At 35.4% G+C, this 12,984-nt stretch overlaps 3 protein-coding genes across 6 annotated transcripts in view; 2 read left to right on the top strand and 1 right to left on the bottom strand.

Annotated features, from left to right (window-relative positions):
* Positions 1-1,029: 1,029 nt before the first annotated feature.
* LOC311282655 (uncharacterized protein) lies at positions 1,030-4,167 on the top strand. 3 transcript variants are annotated; one of them, XM_084396564.1, is made up of 4 exons: positions 1,048-1,130; positions 2,091-2,330; positions 2,483-2,568; positions 3,219-4,159. In XM_084396564.1, exons 1-4 carry the CDS (start codon positions 1,090-1,092, stop codon positions 3,260-3,262), a joined length of 411 nt encoding a protein of 136 aa, XP_084252690.1. In that variant the 5' UTR covers positions 1,048-1,089; the 3' UTR covers positions 3,263-4,159. The 3 variants fall into 3 exon arrangements, 2 of the variants coding, with proteins under 2 accessions (XP_084252689.1, XP_084252690.1); XR_014625968.1 differs by having other exon boundaries at positions 1,030-2,330; positions 3,222-4,167; XM_084396563.1 differs by having other exon boundaries at positions 1,030-2,330; positions 3,219-4,157.
* Positions 4,168-7,872: 3,705 nt separating this feature from the next.
* Positions 7,873-11,935, top strand: aptx (aprataxin). 2 transcript variants are annotated; one of them, XM_084400267.1, is made up of 9 exons: positions 7,873-8,037; positions 8,156-8,289; positions 9,092-9,138; positions 9,224-9,277; positions 9,433-9,675; positions 10,016-10,075; positions 10,608-10,834; positions 10,907-11,010; positions 11,671-11,935. In XM_084400267.1, exons 2-9 carry the CDS (start codon positions 8,160-8,162, stop codon positions 11,823-11,825), a joined length of 1,020 nt encoding a protein of 339 aa, XP_084256393.1. In that variant the 5' UTR covers positions 7,873-8,037; positions 8,156-8,159; the 3' UTR covers positions 11,826-11,935. The 2 variants fall into 2 exon arrangements, with proteins under 2 accessions (XP_084256393.1, XP_084256394.1); XM_084400268.1 differs by having other exon boundaries at positions 7,927-8,037; positions 9,381-9,675.
* A 43-nt stretch (positions 11,936-11,978) lies between these two features.
* slc44a1a (solute carrier family 44 member 1a) overlaps positions 11,979-12,984 on the bottom strand; it is a 12,592-nt gene continuing 11,586 nt past the window's right edge. The window contains exon 16 of the mRNA XM_084400253.1: positions 11,979-12,916. Coding sequence (XP_084256379.1) covers positions 12,896-12,916 — 21 coding nt within the window. The 3' untranslated portion in view covers positions 11,979-12,895. The remainder of the gene's footprint in view (positions 12,917-12,984) is intronic.

Genomic DNA, 12,984 nt, shown 5'->3' with positions numbered 1-12,984 from the left:
TAGTAAATGTGATAAAATAGTAGCCTAATAATAAAGCAGCTGGAGTTACAGTCATTTTACAAGAAGCTGATTGTGGTAAATGAAGTACCCGAGAGGTTCATTGTCTTAATAAAAAGGTGGCAACTGTAACATCCTCCTGAGACCCAGAATTTGTTTAATTCAGTGAGTTTTCATGTCATTACATTGTTTAATTAGATCATAAGAAGCAAATGGAGGGGAAAACATTTTTGAAGAATTATACATATATATATATATATATACATATATATATATATATATATATATATATATATACACATACATATATATATATATATATATATACATACATATAGCCTACATACATATATACATATACATATATATATACATATATATATACATATATATATATACATATATATATATATATATACATATATATATATATATATATATATATATATATATATATATATATATATACACTCACCTAAAGGATTATTAGGAACACCTGTTCAATTTCTCATTAATGCAATTATCTAATCAACCAATCACATGGCAGTTGCTTCAATGCATTTAGGGGTGTGGTCCTGGTCAAGACAATCTCCTGGAAATGAGATGTGCAGCAGGAAGAAGAAGGAGAGAAAAGACAATTATATCGAGACTTAGATTTGGGCACACAGGGTTAAACAGTAATTTATTTAAAATAGGTAAACATAACACCAGCAGATGTGAATATTGTGAGCAACAGGAAACAATAGAACATGTTATGATACATTGTAAAAAATATGAGGGGGAAAAAGGAAGGAAATGATCCAAAATCTTAAAAAGGAGAGAATAAGTTTTGATTTAGTAGAAATTTTTAGAAAAAACTCAAATGCTATGGAATTGTTTTTCATTATCTTAGAATAATCGATATGATTGAGAGGATTTGAGACTTATTTTTTTTAGAATAAAGTAAATAATAGACATTCAGATCCACACTCCATACCAGTCGGTGGCAGTAATGCACCATTTCGTTGTGTGCCAACCGCCAAAAAAAAAATCAAGAAGAAGACCATCTCCTGGGTAGGGTCGTTCTCTGGTAGGGTTGTTTATATACTGTCTATGGGTAGGGTTGCACCAGAGCCATATAGCACCAGCCGTTCGTAAGTTCTTTCTTAAATTGGAACGTAAAGTCCACACTAGAGGCTTAGTAACTACTAGCTAGTTTGTAACTAACTCTGAACTTTATTCCGTTGCACCATTTGTTCGTAAGGCAGAGCTAGTAGGTCGTATAATATAAGCTATGGTAAGTAATGCGTAAAATGACGTTTAGCCTCGATGATCCAATAGCAGCCTTCAAATACGTGAGCAGATGTTGTGTTGAAATGCTGTGAATTTCAGTTTATCCTTAATTTTTTTTGCCTCACGTTACTAACGGTAAAAATAAGTTTCCATTAAATACGATACTTGATCATGAATAGCATAAGTGTTTTTATATGTAAATAACATTCAGAAACTGTATTTGAAGTGAAATGAATAAGGATCAATAAATAAATATTGATACTAAAAACATAAGAAATTACGTTTATTGATTTATGACTGATATTTGACATGCACACCATGGACCGCGGCGTGCTGTTTAGGATGGGTTCGTGTTAAAGATAGCCGCAACAAAGTAATCTTTTCACATAATGTTCTCTCTCTTAAAATGTAAGCGAGTGTAAATGTCAGCATAATCATATATGTCTAAAGAATTGAAGTCTGTCCGGTAAAAGAAGAGCTTATTGATGCAGTTCAGTCTGTCTGATATTTATTCCATCCGTTACTCCTGATCGGAGGCTGCCGTAAACATTTAGATTATACGTAGAGTTACGCTTCAACTAAGTTTAATGGTGCAACGCAAAAATATTTAGAAGTGCGTAAGTCGTAACTTAGTGTCCATTTACGTCAAAACTAGGTTAAGTTATAACTTCTAACCAGAACTCCAAACTGAATGTCAGAATGGGAAAGAAAGGTGATTTAAGCAATTTTGAGCGTGGCATGGTTGTTGGTGCCAGACGGGCCGGTCTGAGTATTTCACAATCTGCTCAGTTACTGGGATTTTCACGCACAACCATTTCTAGGGTTTACAAAGAATGGTGTGAAAAGGGAAAAACATCAAGTATGCGGCAGTCCTGTGGGCGAAAATACCTTGTTGATGCTAGAGGTCAGAGGAGAATGGGCCGACTGATTCAAGCTGATAGAAGAGCAACTTTGACTGAAATAACCACTCGTTACAACCGAGGTATGCAGCAAAGCATTTGTGAAGCCACAACACGCACAACCTTGAGGCGGATGGGCTACAACAGCAGAAGACCCCGCCGGTAGGTACCCAGCTAACAGGGGACGTCCCCCGGACGTTTCGAACGTCCCCTTAGGTCCGCATCAGAGCCATATAGCGAGAGAGTTGCGACAACTCCATTGACTACAATGGAAGGTGTTGTTTTTTGGGGTTTTTTGTGTTTTTTTTTTACAGCAATGGCGGCTCGTGGAGCCTCTCAATAGTTCCCGGAAGTAGCAGCAGCGTGGTAGAACAGACCGTTTGTGATGCACTTTTAATAGGTAAGAGGCTTAAAGAATAAGATTGTATATTATCAGTACATCTGAATCAAATTAACTTGTGTATTAAAGCATGCTAGGTGATTATTGCTCTCTAAATTAGTAGTTTTAGGGGACGTTATCAGATAAAAGAGAGGTCATTGGATAAAGTTAGTAGCGCATAACAAACCACGAACAGCCTATTAATGATTAAAACCGTTCTAATTAATTCATTTTTATCCTTTGTTGTGTAATAAGAGGGAAATGCTTCTAAACAGGGGTTAAATATAACATTGGGGAGTGTGGAAGTGATAAAATGAGAATATCCGTTTCATTCCTCATTAAATGTGCAATAACAAAAAAAAAATCCTTATTTTAGATTGCTTATTTGAGTAACAAAACCGTATGGGTGGAGTTTTTTAGACATTGTGTTTCTGTTGACTATTAGGCTGTCTATATTGTTTCAGCTCAGCTGATTTTTTGGATTGATGGGAAAGGGAAATGGAAGTTTATTTGTGAGATTAAAAACAATTCTTAAAAGCAGCAAGCCATTTTAAAAAACAAATCACACTAGACTAAATGGGGAATAATACTAAATACCACAACATGTAATATATACTACTACTGTATATAATTTGTCCCGTTTCTGTCTCCTTTATCTCTTTCACCACAAGAAGCACAAAGGGATTCAGTGGATCCTGAAGACTCCCTGCACTGACGCTGTACCCTCACCTTCAGTTTCAGCGTATTTTCTCATCTCTGTGTCAGACACTACAAGAACAACATAGAGGAAATAACAGACAACATGCTTGACGTGCAGTTTATTAGACATTTATAAATCCCATTGTGCTAAAAAAAATTTTTTTATATATATATTAAAAAAACTGATGTAATGCATATTTTTGAGTCATGACCTTTGACTTTGTGAAATTTAAACAAGTTTCAGTGTTTAAATTCAAGTGTTTAAATTCACCTGACATGGAAAGTGTACCAACCTACCCATACTTGAAAGCAGTTTTTACCAGTATTTGAGAGAGATCTACAACCCTTTTCACACATCATTAAGGCTCCACTGGATGATGCATTATGTATACTGTAATTACCATAATAAAAGAACCATGTTTGCAGTTGTGCTACCCTGACATGCAATAAAGCTACCATAAAGCAGCTTTAAAACTACTGAAATTTATAAACTTTGTTTATATGAAAGGTTCAAATGATGCCATAGAATTTCGTTTTTAATTTTTTATTCTTAAGACACCATTTTGAATAGTTTTTTAGATTGTTCATTTGTGCAGACAGTTGCACAACCTGGTATTTTTGGGGGGTTTAAGATAACAAAAAGTAAAATATGTATTTAAATGTACTAAAAATTTATTTAAACTAAATAGGTTTTATAGATTAAAGTGATGTAGGTCATGAATTTATCAAATTATGAACATAAGGAAATAATGCATGGACACTAATTAAATAGTGTGTGTGTGTGTGTATAATCATGTTTTGTTTGAAAATGTAATATATATCAATTAAGTATTAATTTATATAGTAATAAGTGCATGGGGTGCATAAGCATTGTAAACATTAAGATTAATGAAATTTCACTTAATTAAATTCTACATTTTACTTGTTTGCAATGGATTTTTTTAAGACAATCACCTGTTACCTGCAAGTCTCTGTCCTTGTGAAACCATAGTGAACATTACGTGATACCTTTAAATAACATTCTAGTTTAAGAACAAAAATACTTCAAAACAACTGCAACACGGTCTTTAACCAAGGTAACGTTAGCCAGAAATATGTTAACAAAGGCAGGCAACGTTGGTTGCCCACAATAAACATTAAATACTGGCAGATTTTTATCTTTTAAAAATAATATTGCTGTAACTACAAACACATACTACATTCACACATCAGTGTATACATATTGTAAATCAATTTATTTATTGACTGCAAACTACCAAAAATCAAAGTTCTGCCAGAGCCCGTCTACGGAGAGCCTGCCCACTCCTGAATGTTTTCCAAACGTCCCACGAAGGTCCCTCGGGTCGTCCTGCGAACGTTTTAAGAACCCTACACGAAGACGTCCAGAGGACGTTCTAGGGACGTCTTTTTGTTAGCTGGGTACCACTCATCTCCACTATAGGAAAAAGAGGCTACAATTTGCACAAGCTCACCAAAATTGGACAGTTGAAGACTGGAAAAATGTTGCCTGGTCTGATGAGTCTCGATTTCTGTTGAGACATTCAGATGGTAGAGTCAGAATTTGGCGTAAACAGAATGAGAACATGGATCCATCATGCCTTGTTACCACTGTGCAGGCTGGTGGTGGTGGTGTAATGGTGTGGGGGATGTTTTCTTGGCACACTTTAGGCCCTTAGTGCCAATTAGGCATCGTTTAAATGCCACGGCCTACCTGAGCATTGTTTCTGACCATGTCCATCCCTTTATGACCACCATGTACCCATCCTCTGATGGCTACTTCCAGCAGGATAATGCACCATGTCACAAAGCTCGAATCATTTCAAATTGGTTTCTTGAACATGACAATGAGTTCACTGTACTAAAATGGCCCCCACAGTCACCAGATCTCAACCCAATAGAGCATCTTTGGGATGTGGTGGAACGGGAGCTTCGTGCCCTGGATGTGCATCCCACAAATCTCCATCAACTGCAAGATGCTATCCTATCAATATGGGCCAACATTTCTAAAGAATGCTTTCAGCACCTTCACTGTAAAAAATGTCTAACCCTCCCAAATCAAAAATTTCAAGTGACCGATAACATCTACATTTTTCAATTGGCCCAAGTGAAATTCTGTAAATTTCAATTGGCCCAATTGAAAATCTGTAAATTTAATTTTATAATTTACAGAATTTCACTTGGGCCAATTGAAAAATTTAGATGTTATCGGTCACTTGAAATTTTTGATTTGGGAGGGTTAGAATTTTTTTACAGTGTTGTTGAATCAATGCCACGTAGAATTAAGGCAGTTCTGAAGGCGAAAGGGGGTCAAACACAGTATGGTGTTCCAAATAATCCTTTAGGTGAGTGTATATATATATATATATTTTTTTTTATTCATGTTTAGCATGTGTAGTGGACGCCAGGACTCACAAAAAACATGAAATGACATAGGCAAAAACATTGCCAATTTCCATTCACCAATCAATTTTTAGGTTTCAGGATTTTTTAGCCAAACTATATATAGAGAGGATTCTCAACAATGTTATGAAAGATATAATGGAATGAACTGATATAACATTTTACTTTATGCAATATGTGAGTAAAAATATATACAATACGATACAATACTATTCCATATAATACTAATATGCAATACTAATGTGCATATTAATGTGTTCTTGGGCCAACATGTTATAAAAAAAAAAAAAACATATCAGTGTCCACTTTTTTGTAATCAATGCCCTGTTTTGGAACAGAAAGTCATATTTTGATTAGAAACGCCATAACATTTTGCTTAGATCTTGATTTAACAATTTGAAAATTATTCAGATCGAAATGATAATTACAAAATATTATCACATTTCCATAAGAGTGCTAAATTTGACATTACATGACATCCGTGTGACGTGTATGGTGTCAGAGAAAATCACTCAAATATAGTGTCCACTACATAGGACAAAAGTCTATTCCTGGGTCCCATGATGAAAACACAAGTGTTCAATAATAAACACCAACATGTATTATTCATAATAACCGGAAGCAGTTCTTCCAAGTAATTTAGTTCATTACTAAACAATAACACCCCCCAGCTCCCTCTTCAAATAACAAACAGAAATTATCATTGTTCAACACAATACAACAATTTCAAAGAGAAAATAAATAAATATAAAAAAATGAAAACGCACAAATAATGATGACACTTTATATAAGGTTTCATACATTAAACATTAATTTGTTATCTCAATTTTTTTCTTTTGTCAAATCAACTTTTCTCAACATTTATGTGGTTCAGATAACATAATATTTTTAGTTTCTGTTGATTAAACCAATCTGCTTCATTGTATTAACAAAATGTTTTAAATGTCAATGGACTTGTTATTTTTTTTTTTTTTTTTTTGTGCATATAAACCAACCTTAAAGGGATACTCCACTTTTTTTGGAAATAGGCTCATATTACAACTCCCCCAGAGTTAAACAGTTGAGTCTTACTGTTTTCGAATCCATTCAGCCGAACTCCGGGTCTGGCGGTACCACTTTTAGCATAGCTTAGCATAGATCATTGAATCGGACAGGACCATTAGCATCTCTCTAAAAAAAATGACCAAAGAGTTTCGATAATTTTCCTATTTAAAACTTGACTCTTCTGTAGTTACATTGTGTACTAAGACCGACGGAAAATGTAAAGTTGCGATTTTCTAGGCTGATATGGCTAGGAACTATACTCTCATTCCTGCGTAATAATCAAGAAACTTTGCTGCCGTACCATGAGTGCAGCAGGCGTAATGATATGACGCAGCGCCTGAAAATAGGTCTAATAGATGTTAGACAAATTTAGTCCCGGTCACGTTGGAAGGGACTATTTTCAGGCGCTGCGTCATATCATTACGCCTGCTGGACTCATGGTACGGCAGCAAAGTTTCTTGATTATTACGCAGGAATGAGAGTATAGTTCCTAGCCATATCAGCCTAGAAAATCGCAACTTTTCATTTTCCGTCGGTCTTAGTACACGATGTAAGTACAGAAGAGTCAAGTTTTAAATAGGAAAAATATCGAAACTCTTTGGTCATTTTTTTGAGAGAGATGCTAATGGTCTTGTCCGATTCAATGATCTATGCTAAGCTATGCTAAAAGTGGTACCGCCAGACCCGGAGTTCGGCTGAATGGATTCGAAAACAGTAAAACTCAACTGTTTAACTCTGGGGGAGTTGTAAAATGAGCCTATTTCCAAAAAAAGTGGAGTATCCCTTTAACAATGTGTTATTCATTCAAAAGCAGATATTATATTCTTATACATTCTGTCCCAAAAAGTGCATTAAAATAATACAGTTGTAGAAAAAAAATTTTCTGAGATACAAACCTGGTGCGTTAACTTAAGTAACAGCTGTATAATTAAAGCAATAACCTTATATATTTCCTTAATCATTCGGTTTCAGTCATTTTGTTTTGACTTTGCCCACTGTAAATCAATGCAAATTTATAAACAAAAAAAGCAATGTTGCCTAAAATGTTATGGTGAAAACCTGTTAACTGTAAGATGCTTTTTTTAAATATAACTAAATGATATAACATTATTTGTTTTAGTTTAGTTAAAGGATATTTGTCCACAAACTCACACAAATCTTTCTTCTTGGCCATGGTCATGTGAGGTCACAGCGCCTTTCACCGGTAGGTGTCAGTATGCGCGCGTCCCCGTGTCCATGAAGAAGAGTGTGTGCGTCATGCGCTGATGCACAGATGCAGGTCCCAGTGTTTTGTTTTCACCCATAACACTTTCTGCTGTAGATAGCCTATATTACACAAACAACAGGGTAAGTGATGAATATATATGGCGTTTAGACAAGCATTTTAGACAGAGGATGCTGTAAATTCACGAGTCAGCCCATATTATAGTAACTTACGTGTTATGAATATCAAAAATGTTTTCAGGGAGATGCCAGTGTGCTTTCTAGTAAGTGATGATTCACATCATAAACCCATTCAGCTTCATCATCAGCAAGCTGTGACTTTGGGTCGAGGGCCAGAAACTAAGATAAAAGACCAAAAGTGCTCAAGAGAACAAGGTTGGTAAAGTTAGTGCACCACATGAGCCCGTGGAAAGGATGAATATGGCAAGCCGTTTTGACTTTTAATCTTTCACAGGATGTGAATTTGTGAAATCAACAATTCAATTCTTTTTTAATTCTTGATATCATGAATTAGATTTCTACTAGTAACAATGGCATTTTTTGATATCAGGAAAAATGCTAATTCTTGATATCAACAATGAAGTCATCACTCGCTGAAATAAGCCATCTTAATAGCATTAATACATTTCAACTGTTCATATTATAATTCTTGATATTTATAATTGCTAGTAAAAAAAAAAAAAAAAAAACATTTTCTGATATCATGAATGTTATTGTTACTAGTAAAAAAGCCATTTTAAATATCAGAAATACATTTTCAGATATCAGAAATAACAAATGTAACATGTTGAACTTGAAATACATTTGCAGATATCAAGAAGTAACATTTGAACTGGTGAAAATTAATTATTGATGTCAAAAATTATGATTTTTTACTTGTAAGAATTGTATTTTAAGAAATCAGTTCTTGATATCAACAATTGAATTTGAATGGCAGCCTATGGTAACTTTTTACTAGTGAAAATACAATTACAGATATAAAGAATAATAGATTTTACATCAAAAAGTTGTATTTCTGTGAGTGATGTTGCCATTGTTGATATCAAGAATTAGCTTCTTTTTTTTTTTACTGAAAATTGAATTGTTGCTGTCGATAATTCATATCTCGAGAACAAATAAAAGTCAAAATGGCTTGCCATAGACGCAGGGTTTCTTCATTTTATTTATTGTTTTGCAGTTGAATTGAGAGCTGATTGCAACAGAGGATTTGTCTCAGTTAAACAGGTATGCTGGAATATTATAATATTAAATAAATTATAGTATAATAGATATTTTAAATATAATAATGCATGCTTGATCCACTTAACAGCTGGGTGTGAATCCGACAAATGTGGACAATGTGGTCGTGGGCAAAGGCAATCAGGTACAGTGTCATCAAAATCGCTTGTGTTATATTTTCAGCATCCAGCAAACTCAGTATGTCCATAAATGCCCTGTTCTCTTGTAATTGAGGCTGTATTGCACAGGTTACTGGTCTTAACATCCTACAAACCACATGTCACCCACCTCTACAACCAGGTGACCATAAAGCCGGGCCAGAGACTTTACATGGTCAACCAGATGTATCCATATACAGTGAAGTTCACTGAGGAGACGTTCACAGCCAGATCCGATGCGGAGGGGAGCAAAGCCTCCAAAAGAGCCCATCGGATGAGCTCTGAGGGCAACGGAGAGAAGATCAAGAGTCCTGCAAAAACTACATCAGCATCTGACGGTTCACCTCCAGCCAAGAAGACACCGCCGCCTGGACCTGATAAACCAGTGCGTTTCTTTGAAAAGTTGAAACTGATTTGTTTTTAATGAGTAAATGTGATAAAAATAGTAGCCTAATAAAGCTGCCCGAGTTACTGTGATTTTGCAATAATTTGCAATAAAATATATTTTACACTTGTAAAAAATATATTTAGGCAGTAGTTTTATATTGTACTGATACTTTTTCCTATTTTCAGACACTTCTAACTTTAAAGCCAAGTTTTCGAGCTGGTTGGAGAAATGTTTTTTTGTTTAGTTTATAGTTTATTGTTTTTTAATAGCGACCTCTTTTACTACATTTTGAGTTTTGACTTTAGACTAAAACACTGCAAACATTCTTGTTTTCCAGGAATCTGCTGGCCATTGGAGCCAAGGGCTTAAAGTGTCAATGCAGGACCCCAAGATGCAGGTATGAGTTGTTCCATTTCTATTGAAACGTATATTGATTAATTAAGAGGACACACACAGACACATATATATATATATATATATATATATATATATATATATACACACACTGCTGTTTTAATGTTTGGGATCCGTAAGACTTTGTTTTTGAAAGAAGTCTCCTTCTGCTCACCAAGGCTTCATTTATTTGATTGAAAATAAAAAAAATAACAGTAAAATTGTTAAATATTATTACCATTGAATATAAATGTTTCTATTTGAATATATTGTAAAATGTAATTTATTCCTGTGATTCAATGCTGAATTTTCAGCATCATTACTCCAGTCTTCAGTGTCACATGATCCTTCAGAAATCATTCTAATATGATTGTGGACATTTTTTTTTTTTTCAGGATTCTTTGATGAATAGAAAGCTACATTTTTATTTATTTTAAATATAATCTTTTTATTATTACCCCCCTCCCAAAAATCTTACCAACCCTGTAGTGGGTGTGTGTATAAAAGCATAAGAGCTACCATTTTATTGTCCTCAGGTGTACAAAGATGACAGGGTGGTGGTCATCAAGGACAAGTACCCAAAGGCGCGTTACCATTGGCTGGTTTTGCCGTGGGACTCGATCTCCAGTCTGAAGGCTCTGCGGCCGGAGCACGTGGACCTGCTCAAGCACATGCAGCGTGTGGGAGATCAGATGGTGCAGCAGTGCCGGGACGCTCACAAACTGCACTTCCGCATGGGATATCACGCCATCCCCAGCATGAGGTACACACGTCTGCGCCCTGATTGGCTGCTGGTGTGGGGCTTGTCATGAACTAAATGTTTATTTCCTCTTAGTCACGTCCACTTGCACGTAATCAGCCAAGACTTCGACTCGCCGTGTTTGAAGAACAAGAAGCACTGGAATTCCTTCACGACTGATTATTTTGTTGAGTCTCAAGGTGAGTGGAAGAAAAACTAAATCTGCATGAAAACAAATTATGCAATGTTTGTGCATGATTTATTGGTGCTTGTTTTTCTAAACTTGATAAAAGTCCTTTAATGAAAATGTTGCACCATCACATGGATGAAAAGCATTAATAAATTAAAGTCCCCCTGTGATGAAAATCAAGTTTTTAATGTTGTTTATATGTCTATGTGGTGTTTTTAATGTGCTTTAAGACAAACCATGTGTAACTTCATAAGTCGACACCATTGCTGAGTATTTTCTCCTTAAAACTGCAGTGAACCAAAGACAGTCTCAAAAACACAGTTTGAAATCGCTGGTGTTTCTGACGTCACACACTACCTTGTAACCAATCAGGTCAACGAGTAGATCTCTGAGCTGGAGTGAGTGAGTGAGTGAGTGAGTGAGTGGAGGCGGGGCTCATTTGCATATTCATAGAACCGCCTATACTAAATGAGGCAAGGGTGTAGAGTTACATTCAAGCTACTGTATTTTAAGGCGTGAAGAATTTTTTTCCAAGGGAAAAAACTTTTAAATATGTAATTTTGGTGATCAAAAATTAGTTTTAAGGGATAAAATGATTGAAAACAGGGGGACTTTAAAAACAAGCAATCTAGTGTAATCAAGTAAAGCGTTCATGCTCATCTTCCCGCAGACGTGGTTGCGATGCTGGAGCGCGACGGGAAAGTGACGGTGAAGGACGGTGCTAGTGAACTACTGAAGCTGCCTCTGCGATGTCACGTGTGTCGTAAAGAGCAGCCGACGATACCCAAACTCAAAGAGCATCTCAGAACTCACCTGCCGTCTTAAAGACACTACAGCGCTCTCGCACAGGACAGACAGTCATTTTTTCTAGTTTAAAGTTTGTCAAAATTACAAATTTTGTAAACAGCCCTTTAGTAAAATGGATTTGTTTTGGATATCTGGTGTTTTCGTTCAATCCTCACTTTCATTATGAACATTGATTGATGCAATAATGAATCAATGACATTCTCTTTGGTTTTTATTAAATGGAGTGTGTCTAAACATAGTAGTTAAAAGTAAATTGTCTTTCACACACACACACACACAACTTTCACATTAAAGCACTAGATTAAAGCTACAGTGTGTAATTTCTGCATCAAATGGAATTGCATACAAAATTCATTGATTGTTGTGATAAACAAGCTGTCCGGTCGAACTGGCTAATGGTGCCAAGTCAGGCTCCTCAAACAAATAGACTGCATTTCCATTTGGTGTTGCTGGTGGTGTAAAAATTACACACTTTGGCTTATTGGCACGAGGGAAATGACAATCAATGTTCTGCTGTTGATTTAGAAGTTGAGTCTCGTATAACATATTTGCTTGTAACATAGTCCTGCACAAAATAAAATAAACAGAGCAAATATAAGATGGCACTACTCTATTACATGATATTAAAATAAGACACTCAAGGACCGACTCTGAACCTCAAATGATCTGAAACTACTTGAGAGGATCCTATATTATTGCTTGCATAGAAAAACATCGACAGCTAGAAAGTCTTTCAAAGTCAAATAATATAAACAAGATAAAATACAAAAAGCACCTTTAAAAAAATAGTTAACTAGGACTAAACCAAAAATATCGCTAGGTGATGACTTCTCTATAAACTTTAGTATCCTAATAAAAATGCAGAGGCAAACTTTTTTTAATAAAAATTTAGGAGCAGAAATCTTCCAGCTTGTGTCGTTTCTTGTGCAAGTACCCAACTCGCTGTCCTAGAGTTTTCTAATGTAAAATGCCCTTAAAGTTGTGATGACAGAGGTCTGTCACATTATAATCCCTGAAGAGAAGCTTTTGCGCATCTCAATAGCACTTTTTTTGGAGTGTCAGATGATGTACAACAGCGCTGGTCTTCATCACGCCTGTGTACTTCCAGTCTGAAACATAATAAATGACGAGTAAATGAATAGAGCGCAACACAACCTGTCCACTTATTCAGCGGTGT

Source organism: Rutilus rutilus (genome assembly GCF_951802725.1).
Source record: "Rutilus rutilus genome assembly, chromosome: 2".
NCBI lineage: Eukaryota > Metazoa > Chordata > Actinopteri > Cypriniformes > Leuciscidae > Rutilus > Rutilus rutilus.
Note: the sequence above shows the minus strand (reverse complement) of the source record. Positions and strands in the feature narration are given on the sequence as shown.

Coding starts and splice junctions, on each gene's coding strand:
- LOC311282655 (XM_084396563.1), top strand. CDS start 1,969: ATGGGAAAGAAAGGTGATTTAAGCAATTTTGAGCGTGGCATGGTTGTT. Junction 2,331..2,482: donor AACAGCAGAAGACCCCGCCG/GTAGGTACCCAG, acceptor TTTTTTTTACAG/CAATGGCGGCTCGTGGAGCC. Junction 2,569..3,218: donor TTGTGATGCACTTTTAATAG/GTAAGAGGCTTA, acceptor TTTCACCACAAG/AAGCACAAAGGGATTCAGTG.
- aptx (XM_084400267.1), top strand. CDS start 8,160: ATGCCAGTGTGCTTTCTAGTAAGTGATGATTCACATCATAAACCCATT. Junction 9,676..10,015: donor CGCCTGGACCTGATAAACCA/GTGCGTTTCTTT, acceptor CTTGTTTTCCAG/GAATCTGCTGGCCATTGGAG. Junction 10,835..10,906: donor CACGCCATCCCCAGCATGAG/GTACACACGTCT, acceptor ATTTCCTCTTAG/TCACGTCCACTTGCACGTAA.